This window comes from Chiloscyllium plagiosum, unplaced genomic scaffold (assembly GCF_037043375.1).
Source record: "Chiloscyllium plagiosum isolate Xiang-an unplaced genomic scaffold, Cpla_swu_hap1 HiC_scaffold_2, whole genome shotgun sequence".
Taxonomy (NCBI): Eukaryota; Metazoa; Chordata; class Chondrichthyes; order Orectolobiformes; family Hemiscylliidae; genus Chiloscyllium; species Chiloscyllium plagiosum.
In genome coordinates, this window is record NW_028270140.1 from 92,390,414 (window position 1) to 92,411,569 (window position 21,156).

Genomic DNA, 21,156 nt, shown 5'->3' on the forward strand with positions numbered 1-21,156 from the left:
CACTAGCAGAAGCTACACGGGCTGACCCTAATATAATGGCCCTGAGGATTGGTACAGATAAACATAAAATTACCCTTTATGCAGATGATGTTCTTCTATTTTTCAATAACCCCCTGATGTCCGTGCCTCGCTTAATCCAAGTTGTTAATATATTTAGTGCATTTTCAGGCTATAAAATTAATTTCTCAAAATCGGAGGCTATGCCAATGGGTGGCCTCGCTAGTATATCCCACCTATCGGAAGGATCCCACTTTCCCTTTCGGTGGTCCCTGGAGGTTTCTTATAATTAGACATTTTTTATCACCCCAGTTATACAAGGCTAACTTTGTGCATTTACTGGAGAGGATAAGGCAGGACCTCCAGCGATGTGAGACCTTCCAATTTCCTGGTTAGGCAGAATAGCACTAATTAAAATGAATGTCCTGCCCCATCTCCTATACCCTATGAGAATGCGTCCGGTGATGCTGCCGAGGCTGGCACTACGCAAACTGTATGGCTGGCTGGGTTCCTTCAACTGGAATCATAGACGGCCCCTCATTAAGCTGAAGAAGCTACAGCTTCCACAGGCAATGGGAGGACTGGATTTTCCAGATTTTAGGAAATATCAGTTAAGTTTCCTATTAAGCTACATAGCCGATTGGGTCTTGTCTGACCCGCAATCAATCTGGCTGGACATCGTGGCTTCTCAAGTAAAATGCCCACTTATTAACCTCTTATTTTCAAACAAGAGGAAAATCATCACGGATCACTGTAAAAACCCTGTAATACTAAATACAATTAAAGCTTGGAATATAATGCGGCGAAATGAGAGCAATTCACATAAAACATCCCCCTATACTCCGATAGTAGGGGCATGAGGGTTCCAACCGGGGCTTACAGATGCCACATTCAAACTCTGGAGATCCAGGGTTACCTCCTGTTTAGGAGATCTGTTTAAAGAAGGGGTCCTGATGTCTTTTGAACAGCTGCGTCAGAAATTTGGATTACCTGATGGTGATCTCTTTCGATATTTTCAAATTCGAGATTACATACTGAAGAAGACTACGCTATTATATAGTCTTTATAAATCAGACAGAGAACGTAGAGTGTTGTGGCCAATGGGGGTATCTTCGGTCAGCACTCTTTATCATTTATTACATGATGAAGTATCAGAAGATATGGACAATCTGCTTAAAACATGGGATCAGGATTTAGGGCTAGAAATCTCTATAGAAATGTGGAATGACATTTGGGAAAATGCCAGAAACATCTCCATCTGCAACAGAACTCAGGCCATTCAGTTGAAGATAATTCACAGGGCCCATTTAGCACCGGAACGATTGGCAAAATTAAAGGCAGGAGCATCTCCAATGTGTCCAAAACGTAAAATAGAGGTGGGCACTCTTGTACACAGCTTATGGACCTGTCATAAGATCCGTAGATATTGGACTAAAGTAGCAAGTGCCCTGACAGAAATCTTAGGAACGGAAATTAGAGTGCATCCAGTATCTCTCCTTTTGAGCTTTTCGAACTTACCTTCCCAGGATGTGCACGGGAAGAGATTATTTTCCATTCTCTCTTTCTGTGCAAGGAAAAATATTTTGGTTAACTGTGTGGCTGAGGGCCCCCTTGGACTTTTGAATTGGCACAGAATAATCATGGAATATATTCCCCTTGACTTCCTTACAAATATGGTGCACCAAAAAACAGAATTATTCCATAAAATATGGCAGCCCTTCTTGAATTACACAAATACAGATATTTCAGCCATCCTAACAAGGACTTTTATTTAATTGAGATGGCGAACCTGGCTGGTCCGGGGCTCCTTGGGAGAGGAATCCCGCATGAATACAGGTTTTGTTACGATCTGATGTTAACACATTCCGAGCATGTATCTCACTACTCAATTTCTGTGTTATCTGTCATTTTTTTTTTCCTGAATAATGTAAGAGATTTAATCACACTCTGGTTAGTTGTAGGTTAGATTAGTAGTCAGTTGAGTTTTGTTTTTTTTTTCTCTTGGTATCTCTTATTTCTGTTTGATAGATTTTGGTTATTATTTATTTAAGATTTAATTATATATCAATGTTTGTACTTGGGTTTTTTTTATTTGTAAACTTGTAAAAACATGTTAAATTTTCAATAAAAATATCTATAAAAAGTAAAGTAGTGTTGGGGAGGGAAATAAGGCACCCAGCCTCAAAATCCCACTTCTTTTTTATTTCCCTTATTCAACATGTCCAGATTTGTAATGACACACCTCTGGAACAGATGGGACTCAAACCTAGGCCATTACCACTGTGCTACAAGACCTCCCACAGAATTCAGCTTTTTTTTTATTTTGGAACAAACCATCTAATCATCCATTCCATAAGTGAACATGAACAATGACATTGCCCTTGAAACTTAACCCCCTTTTCTTTCGTACACCCACCAACAAATCACCCACCTAACAATTTAAAACACACAACAATTCACAAGCATTGTCCACCAGCAATTCCATTGTCTTTTGTGAAAACTCCTGCAGATGGTCTAATGTGATATCTCATAGAATCTCAACAGTGTAGATACGGGCCATTTTGTCCATCAAGTCTGCACTGACCCTCTGAAGAGCATCTCACCTAGACTCACACCCACTCCCCCCACCCTACACCTATAACCCCATACTTACCATGGCTAACCCACCTAGCTTAATGGCTATCCTAAATTTTTCTGATGCTTCAGCTTTAATTCACACACTTCTGCTGGCATGTAATGCATAAACTGAGTGCAAGAAAGTTCAAGTTGACTGTTGTTCCTTCGAGTGCTGGAAGATTGTCCATGCAGTGTGGAAGGAAACTTTGGGTTCCAATCTTATACCAGTTGTTATGGGCTAATCTCCAACCTATCTGTAATGTTTTTTTGCATGTATTACCTATGCCAGTGCAGTTTGTCAGTTACAATTCAGCTGATTTGCCAGTGTTTTGTGCACCTTCTCAATACTGCATAGTTTCCTTCACATAAGTCATTGTTGAACAGACTTTCTGAAGCAGTCTGCATTGCTAGAATATTCAAGTTCTCAAAATTCATTTTTAGAAAACTCATCCCTATTATCCATTAAGTATTTTGTTGTGACCTAAGGTCTGCACTGACTCATTTTTCCATGATTTCATCCACGGTAGCCCATCTGTGCTAATTGTTTATCACCATGGATCTGCTAAACTGGTTGCTATGTCTGCAAAATTTAAAAAAATAGATATTCTGATCTTTGCCCCATACCTTCAGATTGATGGCTACTACTTCATTAAACTCCCAGGCTAAAAGAATACTTACAACCAGGAGCAGTGGTGCATTTCATTATTTAATGCATTTATCACATTGCAATGTGATCTGTTCTACAGGGGATTTGTATTCTTAATGTGGAATTCATTACCACAGGAAGTAGTTGATGCCAAAACATTGAATGCATTCAAGAGATGGCTAGATAAAGCACTTAGGGCAAATGGGATCAAAGGTTATGGGGAGAAAGCAGGATTAGGCTATTGAGTTGGATTATCACTTTTCTCATCAAAGACTTACTCAGTAATTATGGTACAATGCAGTCCCACAATTTCACAGGAGAGAACCACATTCTTTAAAGATGGTAATGAATTATCATCCCCAAATCAAAACCAGGTGGAACTTTCAAATTCCTTGACCTGATTTTTGATTGCTTTGTCCAGGGTCTCCAAATAAAGTTCAGCCAATACGCACACACACTGTTAAGATACAACCACCATTACACTACCTAGTGTGACACAATTTAACGAGGCAGTAGCTAAGATAATTATGGGCTGACCCAAGTCTTCAGCCACTAAAATAATGTTTTCTAGCTGTTCATCGTCATTATATTCATTCTCTGAGCCACCTGTTTCATGGATTGCTTTAAATACTTGACCTCTTTTCCTTGCATGATTCCTGACTCTGATATTCAGAGACTATTGACTGTTGCCCATGGATTTCTTGGATTCATTCATGAATGGCTGTCATCTTAATCCTGCATTTTCCCTTGATTCAAAAATTTATTAAAGATATGAAGTTCCTCAAAATGTCTTTTGACACTTGTGACCAGCCTCACTGACCTTGAGAGTCAGCAATCAGTGTGTTTTTTTCATTATCTGTGTCACTGCAGCAGTCACAACATGTCCTAGACAGATACCTGGAAATTGTTGCATTCTTAACAAAAAATTAAATGCAGTCATTTCTCAAGATGTGAGTCATTACCACAAAACTGAATATTGGTAACCTGCTTGTGAGCTGATTGCTCAACCTATTAATTTAAGACATCAGTATAGACTCTGAAATGTCTAGACTGGATTTCTTTAGCATTTTATTATAACCTGTCAAACACCATGCTTTATTCTTCTATGGACTAATTGCATATTACATTTATCAAACATTGACAACACCTTGTAGACTTCCATCGTTTTTGTAAATTCTGCCCATATTAGAACTTTTTAATCTCTCTTCAGCATTCAGTTCTGTTACATTCTGTTCTCGAAATAGTTTATTTCTAATTTCATTCCTTCTCAAGAAAGATAAAGCCAAAGCCATAGTTTGCTGCTTTTTGGCTAGAAAAGTGACCTGAGTCCATACCTCCACCTCATTCTTCCACGGCTCCAATGACTCTAATTTGGAAAATGCTGGTTGCTTATCGTCATTTGTGATCCTGAAGCGTGACTTAGCCATTTCACTTTAAAAATCACTTTGCTTCTGTCAGAATCAAGAATTACCTTTTGCTTTCTGTTTTTTTTCAGCTAAAGAGATTGACATTCATCCTTTGCAATCATGTTTGATAAACCGGTATCTATATGTTGAGTTGGGCAGCCTAAGACTTTGAGAAATTTGCAAAGATTTTATTGTAAACCCGTAATATAAGACAAACATCAATTTTTACAGTTCACCTTGTTGCCTCCCTGATGCCAGGGTCAAGGATGTCTCAGAGAGGGTGCAGGATATTCTCAAAGGGGAGAGGGACCAGGAGGAAGTCATTGTACGCATTGGAACTAATGACATAGGAAAAGAAAAGAATGAGGTTCTGAGGAGGGAATATAGGAATTTAGGCAGGAATTTTAAAAAGTAGGTCCTTAGGGATAATAATATCTGGATTATTCCCAGTGCCACAAGCTATTGAGGTTAGGAATGGGAGGATAGAGCAGATAAATGAGTGGCTGAGGAGCTGGTACAGGGAGAAGGATTCATATTTTTGGATCATTGGAATCTCTTCTGGGATAGCAATGTCGGCTTGCACCTAAATTGCAAGGGGATCCTAATATACTGGCAGGGAGATTTGCTACAGTTCCTCAGGAGAATTTAAATGAGTGGAGGAGGATTTAAACGAGTTGGGGGTGGTGGGTGGGGGGGGGGCGCGGTGGTGGGCCTGGTTAGTTGGTGTGTGCGACCCAGGCAGATCGTGAGAAAAGAGATCAGTCTGAGACTGGTACAGTTGGGAAAAGGAACAAGTCAAAGAGTCAAGGCAGGCAGACACAAAGCAGTGAATGAGGCAGGACCAATAAATTAAACTGCGTTCAATGCAAGAGGCTTTAACAGGTAAGGCAGGTGAACTCAAGGCATAGTTGGGAACATCAGACTGGGATATCATAGCGATTACAGGATGTGGCTCAGGAATGGATTGGACTGGCAGCTTAATGTTCCAGGGTATAGATGCTAAGGAAAGATAGAAAGATGAGGGGGGGGGGTTGCATGACAGGGAGTAGTATTTTTGATTAAGGATAACGTTACGGCTGTGCTTAGGGAGAATATTCCAGGGAGTATGTCCAGGGAAGTTTTAGGGTGGAACTGAAAAATAAGAAAGGGATGATCACCTTAATGGGATTATACCACAGACTGCCAATAGGCAGCAGGAAATTGAGAAGCAAATCTGTCAACAGATCTCAGTTATCTGTAAGAATGATAGGGTGGTAATGGTAGGGGATTTTAACTTTCCAAACATTGACTTGGGCTGCTATTGTATTAAGGGTTTAGATGGAGATGAATTTGTTAAGTGTGCATAAGAAAATTTTATGATTCAGTATGTGGATGTACCTACTAGAGAAGGTGGAAACCTTGACCTACTCTTGGGAAATAGGGCAAGGCAGGTGGCTGAGGTGTCAATGGGGAAGTACTTTGGGGTCAGTCATCATAATGCTATTAGTTTTAAATTGTGATTGAAAAGGATAGACTGGATCTAAAAGTTAAATTGGAAAAAGGTTGATATTCTTGGTATTAGGCAAGAACTTTCAAAAGTTGTTTGGGGGCAGATGGTCGCAGGTAAAGCGACAGCTGGAAAATGGGAAGCCTTAAAAATGAGAATACAAGAGTCCAGAGACAGTAGTTTCTGTAAGGGCGAAAGGCAAGACTGGTAGGTGTAGAGAATGCTGAATGACTAGAGAAATTGAGGTTTTGATCAAGAAAAAGAAGGAAGCAGATGTCAACTATAGACAGAAGAGTATAATAGCAGTAGAAGTATACTTAAAAGGGAAATCAGGAGGGCATAAAGGGGACATGAGATAGCTTTGACAAATCGGGTTAAGGAGAATCCAAAGGGATTCAACAAATACCTTAAGGAGAAAAGAATAACTAAGGAAAGAATAGGACCCCTTAAAGATCATTTGGGCCGCCTATGTGTGGAACCACAGGAGATGAGAGAGCTACTAAATGAGTATTTTGTATCAGTGTTTATTGTGGAGAAGGATATGAATACTAGAGAACTTGGGGAAATAAATAGTGACATCTTGAAAAATGTTCATATTACAGAGGAGGAGGTGCAGGACATCGTAAAACGCATAAGGATAGATAAATCCCCAGGACCTGATCAGATGTACCCCAGAATTTTGTGGGAAGATGGTGAAATGATTGCTGGGCCCCTTGCTGAGATATTTGTCTCATTGATAGCCACAGGTGAGGTGCTGGAAGACTGGAGGTTGGCTAACGTGGTGCCACAATTTAAGAAAGGTGGTAAGGAAAAGCCAGGGAACTATAGACCGGTGAGCCTGACGTCAGTAGTGGGCAAATTCTTGGAGGGGATCGTGATGGACAGGATTTACATGTATTTGGAAAGGCAAGGACTGATTAGGGATAGTCAACATGGCTTTGTGTATGGGAAATTATGTCTCATTAACTTGATTAAGATTTTGAAGAAGTAACGAAGAGGATTGATGAGGGCAGAATGGTGCACATGATCTATATGGACTTCATTAAGGCATTCATCAAGGTTCCGCATGGTAGACTGACGAACCAGATTAGATCACATAGAATGCAGTGGAAACTAGCCATTTGGATACAGAAATGGCTTGAATGTAGAAGACAGAGAATGGTGGTGGAGGGTTGCTTTTCAGACTGCAGGCCTGTGACCAGCGTTGTACCACAAGGATCGGTGCTGGGTTCACTGCTTTTTGTCATTTATATAAATTATTTGGAAATTAACGTAGGAGGTATGGTTAGTAAGTTTGTAGATAACACCAAAATTGGTGGTGTATTGAACAATGAAGAAGGTTACCTCAGAGTATGAGATCTTAATCAGATTAGCTGATGGGTTAAGGAGTAGCAAATGGAGTTTAATTTAGATAAATATGAGGTGCTGCATTTTGGAAAGACAAATCAGGGGAGGACTTATACACTGAATGGTAAGGTCCTGGGGTGTGTTGCTGGACAAGGAGACCTTGAAGTGCAGGTTCGTTGTTCCTTGAAAATGGAGCTGCAGGTGGACAGGGTAATGGAAAAGGAGCTTGCCTTTGTATTGGTCAGACCATTGAGTATAGGAGTTTTGAGATCATGTTGCAGCTGTAGAGGTCATTGGTTAAGCAACTTCTGGAAAACCGCATTCAATTCTGATCTTCCTGCTATAGGAAGGATGTTGTGAAACTTGAAAGGGTTCAGAAAAGATTTCCAAGGATGTTGCCAGGTTTGGAGATTTTGAGCCATAGGGAGAGGCTGAATAGACTTGGGTTATTTTCTCGGGAGTGTCAGGGGCTGAGGTGCGATCTTATAGAGGTTTATAAAACCATGAGGGGCATGGATAGGGTGAATAGTCATGGTCTTTTCCCCAGGGTTGGGGAGTCCAAATCCAGATGGCATAGGTTTAGGGTGGGAGGGGAAAAAATTAAAAGAGATCTAAGGGACAACTTTTCCATGCAAAGGGTGGTGCATGTATGGAATGAGCTGCCAGAGGAAGTGGTGAAGACTGGTACAATTACAATATTTAAAAGACATCTGGATGGGTATATGAATAAGCAGAGTTTAGAGAGATAGGCCAAATGCTGGATAATGGGACTAGATTAATTTAATATATCTGGTCAGCATGGATGCGTTCGACTGAAGGGTCTGTTTTTATGCTATACATCTCGATGACTCTAGGACTTCTGAACTCTTTCCCTTGTCCAGAAGCCAACATCTTATTGAGGAAGACATCAGCTCTCTTTTTTCAATCAACCTTTTTGAACATCACCTGCAGCAGGTTGAACTTTAACCTGAACTTGCTAGCTCAGGTAGGGACACAATCACTGTGTCATACTACTTCAAGAGCCTATCATTTTTTATGGAAATTAAACCAAATACCAAATTAACAGAATACCCAATCAACAATTAAAACACACACCCTTAAACATACTACAATCATAGCAACTTCACAGCTACATCTCACAGTTTGCACAATTCACAACTAATCAACCATGACAAGTCTCACACTTGAAGATATTGCATCATACTCACTTTCGTTTATCTTGAAAGGCAAAATGGTTACACAACTGCAGGAATCCGTAGTTAACCAATAGGGTACAGGCATGGCTACATGTCCATGTCTCTATGGAGGAGACAGTACATTGCTATAGAGTGGCCACTGCAGAGACTGTGACTAGTGTTGGACATGGTTGAAACAATTAAAAGTAGTTGTATACTCATATTCGTACAGATACTAATCCTCCTTTGCATATCTCATTTCTCCCTCATCCTACAATCTCTTGTGTTTTTTTAAACTCTTCCTTTACCCCCTCCCTGCCTTTGCAACATCTCTACTGCTGTACCTTTCTCTTGTGTATAGCCAAGGAATGCATCCTGCTCAAACAGTGGTGCAGGAGCAAGAAGTGATAGATGAGGAAGATGTTGATAATGAAGATGCTCCATCATTCCTTCTCACACTCACAGTCACCAGGTTAATTATAGTGTATTTTAGAACTGGACTTCCCGAAGGGGGGGAGGGGGGGGTCGCAATATGAATGCTAACAGCTGCAAGACCCCCCTAAATCTTTGAGGAGAAAGTGAGGTCTGCAGATGCTGGAGATCAGAGCTGAAAATGTGTTGCTGGAAAAGCGCAGCAGGTCAGGCAGCATCCTGAAGGCTCCTGAAGAAGGGCTTATGCCTGAAACGTCGATTCTCCTGTTCCCTGGATGCTGCCTGACCTGCTGCGCTTTTCCAGCAACACATTTTCACCCCCTAAATCTTTGTCATTTTTAAATAAGAGAGATGGCTTTTTAGGCTGATCTTTGAGCCTAATTTCTGTTCTGAAAAGGCCAGAGAAAAGCTGGAGCTTTTTATTGAAAATTCTTGTAGTTCCCTGTTCTAACCACTGTTCTCCCACCCTGCTTTCACAGGTGGCCAATCTCTTGACCAGTTGCCACTGCTGGCCATCCTCTCCTAATGCAACCTATCCCACTGCTTGCACAGCTCTTCCACCTCCCATCCTGTTACCCCTTCCACTCTCCACCCTCTAGGCTGATCACATTCTGAGGTCATTTTTAATCCTGAACATAGAATCATATGGGTAAGAGTTTGTGAAACATTGCTTTAATGAAAGGGTAGCTTAGAAGCAGGATCTGAAATACCTCCAAAGAGCTGAGTATCCTATTACTAAGTCAACCTTTAATTACACATGGAGAGTCCTTGATAGTAATCCTGCTCCCTTAAATCCAGCTCTCTGAGTGAACAGGATATCTGACACTTCTGTGTTTATCTGTCAGCCAGAGCTCCCTGATTGAGTCTGTTAATCTGGTCCAATCAGCGAACTCATATTCTATGAGTTCTATCCACCTCCTTACAATCACTATGAGCTCTTCATGTGGTGAGATACCGGATTTAAATGGTGTATCGGGAGAAAGGGTGTTGCAGATGACAGCTTGCTGGCAAGTTACTCATGAATTCTGTTGTAAAGGATTTGGATGAGGACTTTGTACAGTCTAGAAACAAGTTGATTAGCACACACACAGAAATGGTGGCAAGCCTGCCTAAAAGCCTGTGATCACTTCAAGGAATATGGAAGTGCCTGGCACCAGTTTTGCACATGACTTTGGGAGGCCCATTTTTCTAGCATTGAAGTGATGGCCAACTCTATGAGTACACTTGAGGATCCAACCTTGATGATGATCTCAGTGTCTCAGTTTCCATTGCAGCACAAGTACAAGGCAAAGTATGTTTCAGTCTGCAGTGGTCTCTGTATGGTCCTTCTCCTAACAGAGTTGATGAGGGTACCCTGATAGTTTGCTAGTGTAACATTGCTTTTGATTTCTTTCGTTGTTGTAGAAATAGTAAATTTAAGAAATTAAACAGGGAGGTATACGTCAATTACTGAGCCAGAACTAACCTTAAAAAAAGGTCAATTTAGTCACCTCATTAAATCTAATTTTAAAAATGCTAATGCACAGTAATAGATATCATTCAGAAAGCTTTAATTGATTAACATTAAACTCAGGAGAATAACTATTTCTTCTTGACTCTTGTTATCTCAGAATCATTCTAAGTAACACAATTACAGAATTAATATAGAATGCTGTGTATGTCGTAAACTATAAGCTATTCTGATTGATTTCTTCTACTTTAGCGGAAAGCTGGATTGAATGCAATGGGTTCAGGGAACCATGTTAATCTACCGTTAGCTTGGACAGAACTAGCTTTCCTGGTTCACTGTAAGGAGAAAATACAAGAAGGTAAGTCCTTTTTATGTTATCCTCAAAAGTTTGACGATAATTGTTGTGAAAATGACCACAAAATAAACCATGCAGTATTTCAGGTAGAGTGTAGTGTGAAATTCCTATACACTAAAACCAAAAATCAATTGTTCACAATATTAAAATTTGTTTGACATCTTTTATATGCAAGAAGGTTTGAATTTTTTTTGTAAGCTAGGTAGTGCATCAGTTTAATGTTTTTAAATATAATTGCAGACAAAATTTAACTACACTCATTATTAATGCTTTGCTGTGGAGCAAGTGTGCCACAATGCTTTCAAACATATTTATACAAAAATAAATTAGTTGTGATAGGAGTATAAATTATAGTTAGATCAAAGAGTGATTTTTCTTAACAGTGTATTATTTGCTGAGAATGGCACTTACAGATTTGTTAATTATTTTCAAGCTATTTATACTACTAATATGCTGGAATAAATATGTAAGATCTAAAACTGCAATAAGCTTTCTAGATAGCTCCGAGTAAGACAGCGTGCAACATGTGGCTGTCCAGAGGAAAGTTTTGGATCCAGTGACATGAGTCTGGATTAAATTATTAGCAAATTTAGTACATGTGATTTGATATGAGTGTCATGATGTACCCAATTGGCGGAAGGTGGAGTGGCACACTGGCATGAACAGTCTTCAGTTTTAAGAAGAATGCAGTATAACAGTAGGGAAATGTTGCTACATCTGGAGACGATGTTAATAAGAACACATCTGGAATACTGTCCACAGTTTTGGTCTTCTTGCTTCAGGATGTAATGAATTTGAAGCAGTCAGAGAAGGTTCACTCAGCTAATACTTGACATGAAGGCATTGTCTCAAGAGTTGATCTTATTGAAGCATAATCATTTGAAGGCACTTAATAGGATGGATGTGATGAGATATGTTCCTTGTGCAGGAGTCAAAAGCCAGTGGGCACAGTTAGATCATAAGACCATGAAAAATTAGAACAAGAGTAGACTTTTCAGCTCCTTGAGCTTGCTTGGACATTCAATAGGATCATGGCTGATTGGACATTCCTCATATTCACTTCCCTGTCTTTTCTCCATATTGCAGCCTTAAATATACACAAGGACTCTGCCCCATACCTCTCCGTGACAAACATTTCCAAAGATTGTCAAACTCCTGATACTAAAAAGAATAAAAAAATTTAACATAGAGACAAGGAATTTTCTTTCTGTTAGAGGAATGTTAGACTTTGTAGTCATCTTCCCCAGAGAGCAGTGAAGGCTGGGTAATTGAAATGTTCAAGTTTGAATGGGACAGATTATTGATGTACACTAGAATCAAGTTTTATGACAGGCAGAAAATTGGAGTTGAGGCCTCAAGCAGATTGGTCATGATTTTATAGAATGGCAGAGCAAGGTTGAGGGACATGGACATGTAGCCATCCATGTCCCTCATCTCTGTACACGCAGACCAAAGGGGCCATCAATTCAACCATGACAAAATAAGCATTCGAGGAGAAGCTAACCAGAGACACACCAGAGAGTTAGAGTTATAGGGTCATAGAGATGTACAACATGGAATTCTTGGTAGCCTGGTTTTCAACCAAAAAGGCCATCAACAAATACAGTCCCGGAGTACAAACCGCTGCAGGGAAGACCCGGAGGTGAGACTGACCCTAACATACTGGACCCACATAAAAACCATGCGAGACAAAACAACAGCGCTTCACGGAAATTGCACTGATGATTTTACCCAGCATGATAATGAAACATCTGCATGATAACCCAGGAGCTTGGCAAGCTAACCAACTACCTTCAATAGGAAGGGTTTAGAAGGATATGGGTCAAGGCTGACAAATAGGACTAGATTAATTTATCATATCTGGCCAGTATGGATGAGTTGGACCGAAGGGTCTGTTTCCATACCCTACATCTCTATGGCTGTATGATTCTATGATTCTATTAGCAGCGATACAGGTTTGGTTAACTAGCAGGAAGCAAAGAGTGGGGATAAATTAATGTTTTTATGGTTGGCGATCAGTGACCTGTGGTGTGCCTCAGGGATCAGTGTTGGGCCCACATGTATTTACAATTTTATGTAGATGATTTGGAGTTGGAGACCACCTGTAGTGGGCGAAGTTTGCAGATGGCACTAAAAGAAGTGGTGGAGCAAATTGTGCAGAAGGCTCTAACAGTTGGCAGAAGGATATAGATAGTTTAAGTGAGTAGTCAAAAGTCTGGCAGATGGAGTATAATGTTGATAAACGTGAAGTCATCCATTTTGGTAGGAATAAAGGTAAAAAGAACTATTATTGGAATGGTAAAAAATTGCAGCATGCTGCTGTACTGAGGGACCGGGGTGTCCATGTGCATGAATCCAAAAGGTTGGTCTGCAAATGCAGCAGGTAATTAGGAAGGCAAATGGAATTTGTCCTTCATTGCTAAAGGGATTGAGTTAAATAACATGGACGTTATGTTGTAGCTGTACAGGGTACGGGTGAGCCCACACCTGGAGTACTGTGTGCAGTTTTGGTCTCCTTTCTTCAGAAAGGATGTACTGGCACTAGGGAGGGTACAGAGGAGTTTCACTAGGTTGATTCCAGAGTTAAGAGGGTTGGCTTCTGAGGGGAGACTGAGTATACTGGGATTATATTCATCAGAATTTAGAAGAATGGGGGAGGGGAGTCTCACAGAAACATAAAATTATGAAGGCCACAGACAAGGGAGAAGCAGAGAGGATGTTGCTACTGATGGGTGAAACGAGAACAAGAGGGCATAGCCTCAAAATTAGAGAGCAGATTTACAACTGAGTTGAGGAGGAACATCTTCGCCCAGAAGATTGTGAATTTGTGGAATTCCTTGCCCAGTGAAGTGTTGAGGCTTCCTCATTGAATGTTTTTAAAGCTATGGTAGATAATTTTTGAACAGTAAAGGAATTAAGGGTTATGGTGAGAGGGTGGGGAAGTGAAGCTGAGGCCACTAAAAGATCAGCCATGATTAGATTACATTACATTACATTACATTACATTACATTACAGTGTGGAAACAGGCCCTTTGGCCCAACAAGTCCACACCGACCCGCCGAAGCGCAACCCACCCAGACCCATTCCCCTACATTTACCCCTTACCTAACACTATGGGCAATTTAGCATGGCCAATTCACCTAACCTGCACATCTTTGGACTGTGGGAGGAAACCGGAGCACCCAGAGGAAACCCACGCAGACACGGTGAGAATGTGCAAACTCCACACAGTCAGTCACCTGAGGCGGGAATTGAACCCAGGTCTCTGGCGCTGTGAGGCAGCAGTGCTAACCACTGTGCCACCGTGCCGCCCTTGTTGAATGGCGGAGCAGGCTCAAAGGGTCAGATGGCCTACTCCTGCTCCTAGTTCTTATGTTCTTACTATTGACTCTGGGATCATGCTATATGATTATCTACTGATTCATTTCTTTATTTTTATTTCTCAAGAGGCTCTGGATATTCTCTTGATTTCTTTGGACCAAGCACCATTGCACCCAGACCAGATTCCTGTATTGTTCTTTCTTGCAGAGTCTGTCTTGTACTGGATCTGTACTGATGCAGTAAAGCAGTCATACCTCTATGCATGTGAAGTGAAGATAATAAAGGTACACTGTTCAATAAAATAATTACTTAGCTTTTATAAGTAGAGTGGTAAAATAAGAAGAAAGACATTCAGTAGTTCAAAATTAACTACTTCATATATTTTTAGAATGAGTACATTGGCGTTCCTTTGAATTCCCCAGAATTCTGACATGTTTATACCCACATTCAAGCTGCCTCCAGATAATTCATACAGCAGAATACATTATAAAATAATAGAAAGTGTACAGTGCACTAGGAATTATATACTTAGACATGACATTTTAAGTGCCTGTGGCAAGAACTGTTGCTGTGGTATTTTACTTTACTGTCTGGGTAGCATTACAGATTACTTAGTTACAGATTACTTACAGCGTGGAAACAGGCCCTTCGGCCCAACAAGTCCACACCGACCCTCTGAAGAGCAACACACCCAGACCCATTCCCCTACATTTACCTCGTCACCTAACATTACGGGCAATTTAGCATGGCCAATTCACCTAACCTGCACATTTTTGGACTATGGGAGGAAACCAGAGCACCCGGAGACACGGGGAGAATGTGCAAACTCCACACCTACAGTTGCCTGAGGCGGGAATTGAACCTCGGTCTCTGGCGTTGTGGAGCAGCAGCACTAACCACTGTGCCACCGTGCCGCCCACATAACTAATTATTTGGTACATATAATTTTCAGGATGTACGAATTGATATCCCATTAGCCATCATTTGGGATTTGATCCTGCATCTCCAGAGAATTAGCCTGCAAAGGCTGAGGATTACTCGCACCAGTAATATTACCACTACGCCAACAACAATAATAGATCACCCAAATGTTTACGGAACCTGTCTGATTTTTAGATACATTAATTCTCCTACAATCAGTGATCTGCTTTGTCAGATGACTGCCATGGAATGTAAGCAAAACTGGATGCATCCTTGCTTCTGATCAAAACTATAGTTGTCTCAGCCAGGTTATCTGACTTCAAAGTTTAATTTACAGTTTTGAATTTTTTTAAAAATTAACTGTCATAGAGGTGAGTCCTGAATAAATGTTTGGTTTTAAATCTTCATTATGGAGATTTAATAAAAATTTCATGAACTGGAGACCTTTCACAATTAATTAAGCAGGAGTGAGAATTGTATTAGATTGCTGTAATTATGCTTTCCCATCCAAATGGCACCTAATATTACCAATGCTGGATACAATACTGTAATGCATCTCTTTCATAAGAGCAAATATTCTTACACAAGTGAGTCTGGAAACAGCTTCATGGTACCTATTATTAGCTGCTTGTAAAGGCACAGCAAAGCACTGAAATTATTGTAGTATTTGTACCATAACTTGGTTTAGGATGAACATTGGTATTGAACTGACAATTTTTAATCTGGTTGATTGCCAGAGATTATTATGCACGTACATTTTGCAAATGGCATATCTGACACAATGAGGTAAAAACAAGGACTGCAGATGCTGGAAACCAGATTCTAGATTTGAGTGGTGCTGGTAAAGCACAGCAGTTCAGGCAGCATCCGTGGAGCAGGAAAATCGACGTTTTGGGCAAAAGCCCTTCATCAGGAATAGAGGCAGAGTGCCTGCAGGGTGGAGAGATAAATGAGAGGAGAGAGGGGGTGATGAGAAAGATATGTTTGAGACACCACCCAAGCTTTCCACCTCCTCCAAGACTTCCGTTTTCCCGGCCCCCAATGCTTCATCTTCACCATAGATATCCAATCCCTCATAGATATCCAATCCGCCATGACCAGGGCCTCCAAGCCCTCTGTTTCTTTCTCTCCCGACGTCGCCAACAGTACCCTTCCACCAACACTCTCATTTGTTTGGTTGAACTGGTCCTCACCATCAACAATTTCTTCTTCGAATCCTCCCACATCCTCCAGACCAAATGGGTAGCCATGGGCACCCTTATGGGCCCCAGCTATGCCTGTCTCTTTGTTGGCTACGTAGAACAGTCCATCTTCCGTAGTTACACCAGCACCACTCCCCACCTCTTCCACCGCTAATTTGATTACTGCATCGGCACCACCTCGTGCTCCCGCGAGGAAATTGAGCAATTCATCAACTTCACCAACACATTCCACCCTGACCTTAAATTTACCTGGACCATCTCTGACACCTCCCTCCCCTTTCTGGACCTATCCATCTCCATTAATGATGACCGACTTGACACCGACATTTTTTACAAACCCACCGACTCCCACAGCTACCTGGATTAGACCTCTTCCCACCCTACCTCCTGCAAAAATGCCATTCCGTATTCCCAATTCCTCCGCTCCCAGGAGGACCGGTTCCACCACAGAACACACCAGATGGCCTCCTTCTTTAGAGACCGCAATTTCCCTTCCCACATGGTTAAAGATGCCCTCCAATGCATCTCGTCCACATCCCGTACCTCCTCCCTCAGACCCCACCCCTCCAACCGTAACAAGGACAGAACGCCCCTGGTGCTCACCTTCCACCCTACCAACCTGCGCATAAACCAAATCATCCGACAACATTTCCGCCACCTCCAAACGGACCCACCACCAGGGATATATTTCCCTCCCCAACCCTTTCCACCTTCCACAAAGACCATTCCCGCCGTGACTACCTGGTCAGGTCTACGGCCCCCAACAACCCAACGTCCCGTCCTGGTACCTTGTCCTGCCACCGCAGGAATTGCAAAACCTGTGCCCTCCCTCACCTCCATCCAAGGCCCCAAAGGAGCCTTCCACATCCATCAAAGTTTTACCTGCACATTCACCAATATCATTTATTGTTTCCGTTGCTCCCGATGCGGTCCCCTCTACATTGGGGAGACTGGACGCCTTCTAGCAGAGCGCTTTAGGGAACATCTCTGGGACACCTGCACCAATCAACCACACCGCCCTGTGGCCCAACATTTCAACTCCCCCTCCCATTCTGCTGAGGACATGGAGGTCCTGGGCCTCCTTCACCACCGCTCCCTCACCACCCGACCCCTGGAGGAAGAACGCCTCATCTTCCGCCTCGGAATATTTCAACCCCAGGGCATCAATGTGGACTTCACCAGATTCCTCATTTCCCCTTACCCCACCTCACCCCAGTTCCAAACTTCCAGCTCAGCACTGTCCCCATGACCTGTCCTACCTGCCTATCTTCCTTTCCACCCATCCACTCCACCCTCCTCTCTGACCTATCACCTTCATCCCCACCCCCATTCACCCATTGTATTCTTTGCTACCTTCCCCCACCCTCCTCCCTGACCTATCACCTCCATCCCCACCCCCTTCACCTATTGTACTCTATGCTACCTTCTCCCCACCCCCACCCTCCTCTCATTTGTCTCCCACCCTGCAGGCATTCTGCCTCTTTTCCTGATGAGGGACTTTTGTCCGAAACGTCGATTTCCCTGTTCCTCGGATGCTGCCTGAACTGCTGTGCTTTACCAGCACCATTCTAATCTAGAATCTGACACAACTGTCAAATGAAAATTGTAGAAAGGACATCTATTGTTAGCAATTTCTGATTTTTTAAAAACAGCCTTTATTGAAAATATGGCACTCTGAAAGTCTTACCTCTTTAAGATTTTTCTTATTATTCAAAAGCCCAACATCTGATGTTTGATTTTATCTTCCTTCTATTTTAATAGCTTGGATTTTTAACATTTTTAAGATTGTTTATCTTCCACCTGACTGGACTTGTTCAAGCTTTTAAGGAATGTATATTTCGCCTTCATACTTATCTAGAAGGTAAGCTTATATTAAAGAACCATTTAGTAAATGTTATGCACACAGGAATTACTTTTCATAAACACATAGGAGTGAAATAAATTATAACAAGAATTGTGCTGAATTGCTGCTTTTATAGGTACCAAATATACCATAAGTCAAACTCATCAAATATAAGTTTCTTGTACAGATAAATATGCATTTATAGAGGGTGTGTCACTTTTTTTCTGCATGGGTATCTTGCAGCCTTCAGGACTCAATACCAAGTTCAATAATTTTATAGACTGAACACCTCCTTCCCTGTCTTTTACCCACCAACACAACTCAGGACCTTCATTGATTCATACAGTGCAGAAAAAGCCTATCGAGTCTGCACCGACATAACTACTTCTAAAAGTGGGCTAACCCCAATTTACTGCACTTGTCACATATCCTTGAAAGTTATGATATTTGAACTACTCAACCAAATATTTTTAAAGGTTGTAAGGTTTCCAGCTCCATTACCTTCCCAGGCAGTGCATTCCAGATTCCTACCATCCGCTGAGTGAAAAAGTTTTTTTCCAAATCCCCTCTGAATCTCCTGCCCCTTCCCCTGAAACAATGCCCTTTCATGATTGACCCTTCAACCAAGAAGTCTCTGCTCTCTATTCATCTGGTTAATACCCCTCAATCTTATACACCTCAGTCATGGCCCCCCCCCTCAATCTTCTCTGCTCTAAAGAAAACAATCCAAGCCTATATCATCTTTCATTCCAACACCATTCCTCCATTCCAGGCAACATCCTGGTGAACCTCCTCTGTAGCTCCTCGAATGCTATCACATCCTATAGTGAAGTGACTGGAACTGCACACAGTATTCCAGTTATGGCCTGACCAACACTCTGTACAATTTCAACATTACCTCCTTGCCCTTATACTCTATGCTACAACTGATGAAAGTAAGGGTCTCATTTGCCTTCTTAACTATCTATTTATGCACCCTGCTAATTTCAGGAGTCTATGAATAATTACCCCAAGCTCCCTCTGTTGTTCTAAGCTACCCAGTGTCCTGCCATGAAAGTCTATTCCTGTCAGGGTGAAAGGAAAGGCTGGTGGGTATAAGGAATGCTGGATGACTAAAGAAATTGAGGGTTTGGTTAAGAAAAAGAAGGAAGCATATGTAAAGAATAGACAGGATCGATCGAGTGAATCCTTAGAAGAGTATAAAGGAAGTAGGAGTATACTTAAGATGGAAAGGGAACAAAAAGGGGACATGATATAGCTTTGGCAAATAAAGTTAAGGAGAATCCAAAGGGTTTTTACAAATATATTAAGGACAAAAGGGTAACTAGGGAGAGAATGGGGCCCCTCAAAGATCAGCAAGGCGGCCTTTGTGTGGAGCCACAGGAAATGGGGGAGATACTAAATGACTATTTTGCATCAGTATTTACAGTGGAAAAGGATATGGAAGATATAGACTGTAAGGAAATAGATGGTGACATCTTGCAAAATGTCCACATTACAGAGGAGGAAGTGCTGCATGTCTTGAAATGGTTAAAGGTGGATAAATCCCCAGGACCTCATCAGGTGTACCCGAGAACTCTGTGGGAAGCTAGAGAAATGATTGCTGGGCCTCTTGCTGAGATATTTGTATCATCGATAGTCACAGGTGAGGTGCTGGAAGACTGGAGGTTGGCAAATGTGGTGCCACTGTTTAAAGAAGAGTGGTAAAGACAAGCCAGGGAACTATAGACCAGTGAGCTTGACCTAAGTGGTGGGCAAGTTGTTGGAGGGGATCATGAGGGGCAGGATGCACATGTATTTGGAAAGGCAAGGACTGATTAGGGATAGTCAACATGGCTTTTTGCGTGGGAAATCATGTCTCACAAACTTGATTTGAGTTTTTTGAAGAAGTAACAAAGAAGATTGATGAGGGCAGAGCAGTAGATGTGATCTATATGGACTTCAGTAAGGCATTCGACAAGGTTCCCCATGGGAGACTGATTAGCAAGGTTAGATCTCATGGAATACAGGGAGAACAAGCCATTTGGATACAGAACTGGCTCAAAGGTAGAAGACAGAGGGTGGTGGTGGAGGGTTGTTTTTCAGACTGGATGCCTGTGATCAGTGGAGTGCCACCAGGATCGGTGCTGGGTCCCCTACTTTTTGTCATTTACATAAATGATTTGGATGCGAGCATAAAAGGTACAGTTAGTAAGTTTGCAGATGACACCAAAATTGGAGGTATAGTGGACAGCGAAAAGGGTTACCTCAGATTACAACAGGATCTTGACCAGATGGGCCAATGGGCTGAGAAGTGGCAGATGGAGTTTAATTCAGATAAATGCGAGGTGCAGCATTTTGGGAAAGCAAATCTTAGCAGACTTATACACTTAATGGTACATCCTAGGGAGTGTTGCTGAACAAAGAGACCTTGGAGTACAGGTTCATAGCTCCTCGAAGGTGGAGTCGCAGGTAGATAGGATAGTGAAGAAGGCGTTTGGTATGCTTTCCTTTATTGGCCAGAGTATTGAGTACAGTAGTTGGGAGGTCATGTTGTGGCTGTACAGAACATTGGTTAGGCCACTGTTGGAATATTGCGTGCAATTCTGGTCTCCTTCCTATTGGAAAGATGTTGTGAAACTTGAAAGGGTTCAGAAAAGATTTACAAGGATGTTGCCAGGGCTGGAGGATTTGAGCTATAGGGAGAGGCTGAACAGGCTGGGGCTGTTTTGCCTGGAGCGTCAGACGCTGAGGGGTGGTCTTATAGAGGTTTACAAAATTATGAGAGGCATGGATAGGATAAATAGACAAAATCTTTTCCCTGGGGTCAGGGAGTCCAGAACTAGAGGGCATAGGTTTAGGGTGAGAGGGGAAAAATATAAAAGAGACCTAAGGGGCAGGTTTTTCATGCAGAGAGTGGTGTGTGTATGGAATGAGCTGCCAGAGGATGTGGTGGAGGCTGGTACAATTACAACATTT

At 41.8% G+C, this 21,156-nt stretch overlaps 1 protein-coding gene across 3 annotated transcripts in view; it reads left to right on the forward strand.

The window, feature by feature from the left end:
• The window catches only part of tmem232 (transmembrane protein 232), a 137,400-nt gene that overhangs the window by 32,410 nt on the left and 83,834 nt on the right, over window positions 1–21,156 (forward strand). For all 3 annotated transcript variants that reach the window (XM_087998699.1, XM_043710462.2, XM_087998700.1), the window contains exons 4-6: window positions 10,808–10,913; window positions 14,359–14,516; window positions 18,117–18,216. In XM_087998699.1, the coding sequence (XP_087854825.1) occupies window positions 10,808–10,913; window positions 14,359–14,516; window positions 18,117–18,216 (364 nt within the window). The remainder of the gene's footprint in view (window positions 1–10,807; window positions 10,914–14,358; window positions 14,517–18,116; window positions 18,217–21,156) is intronic.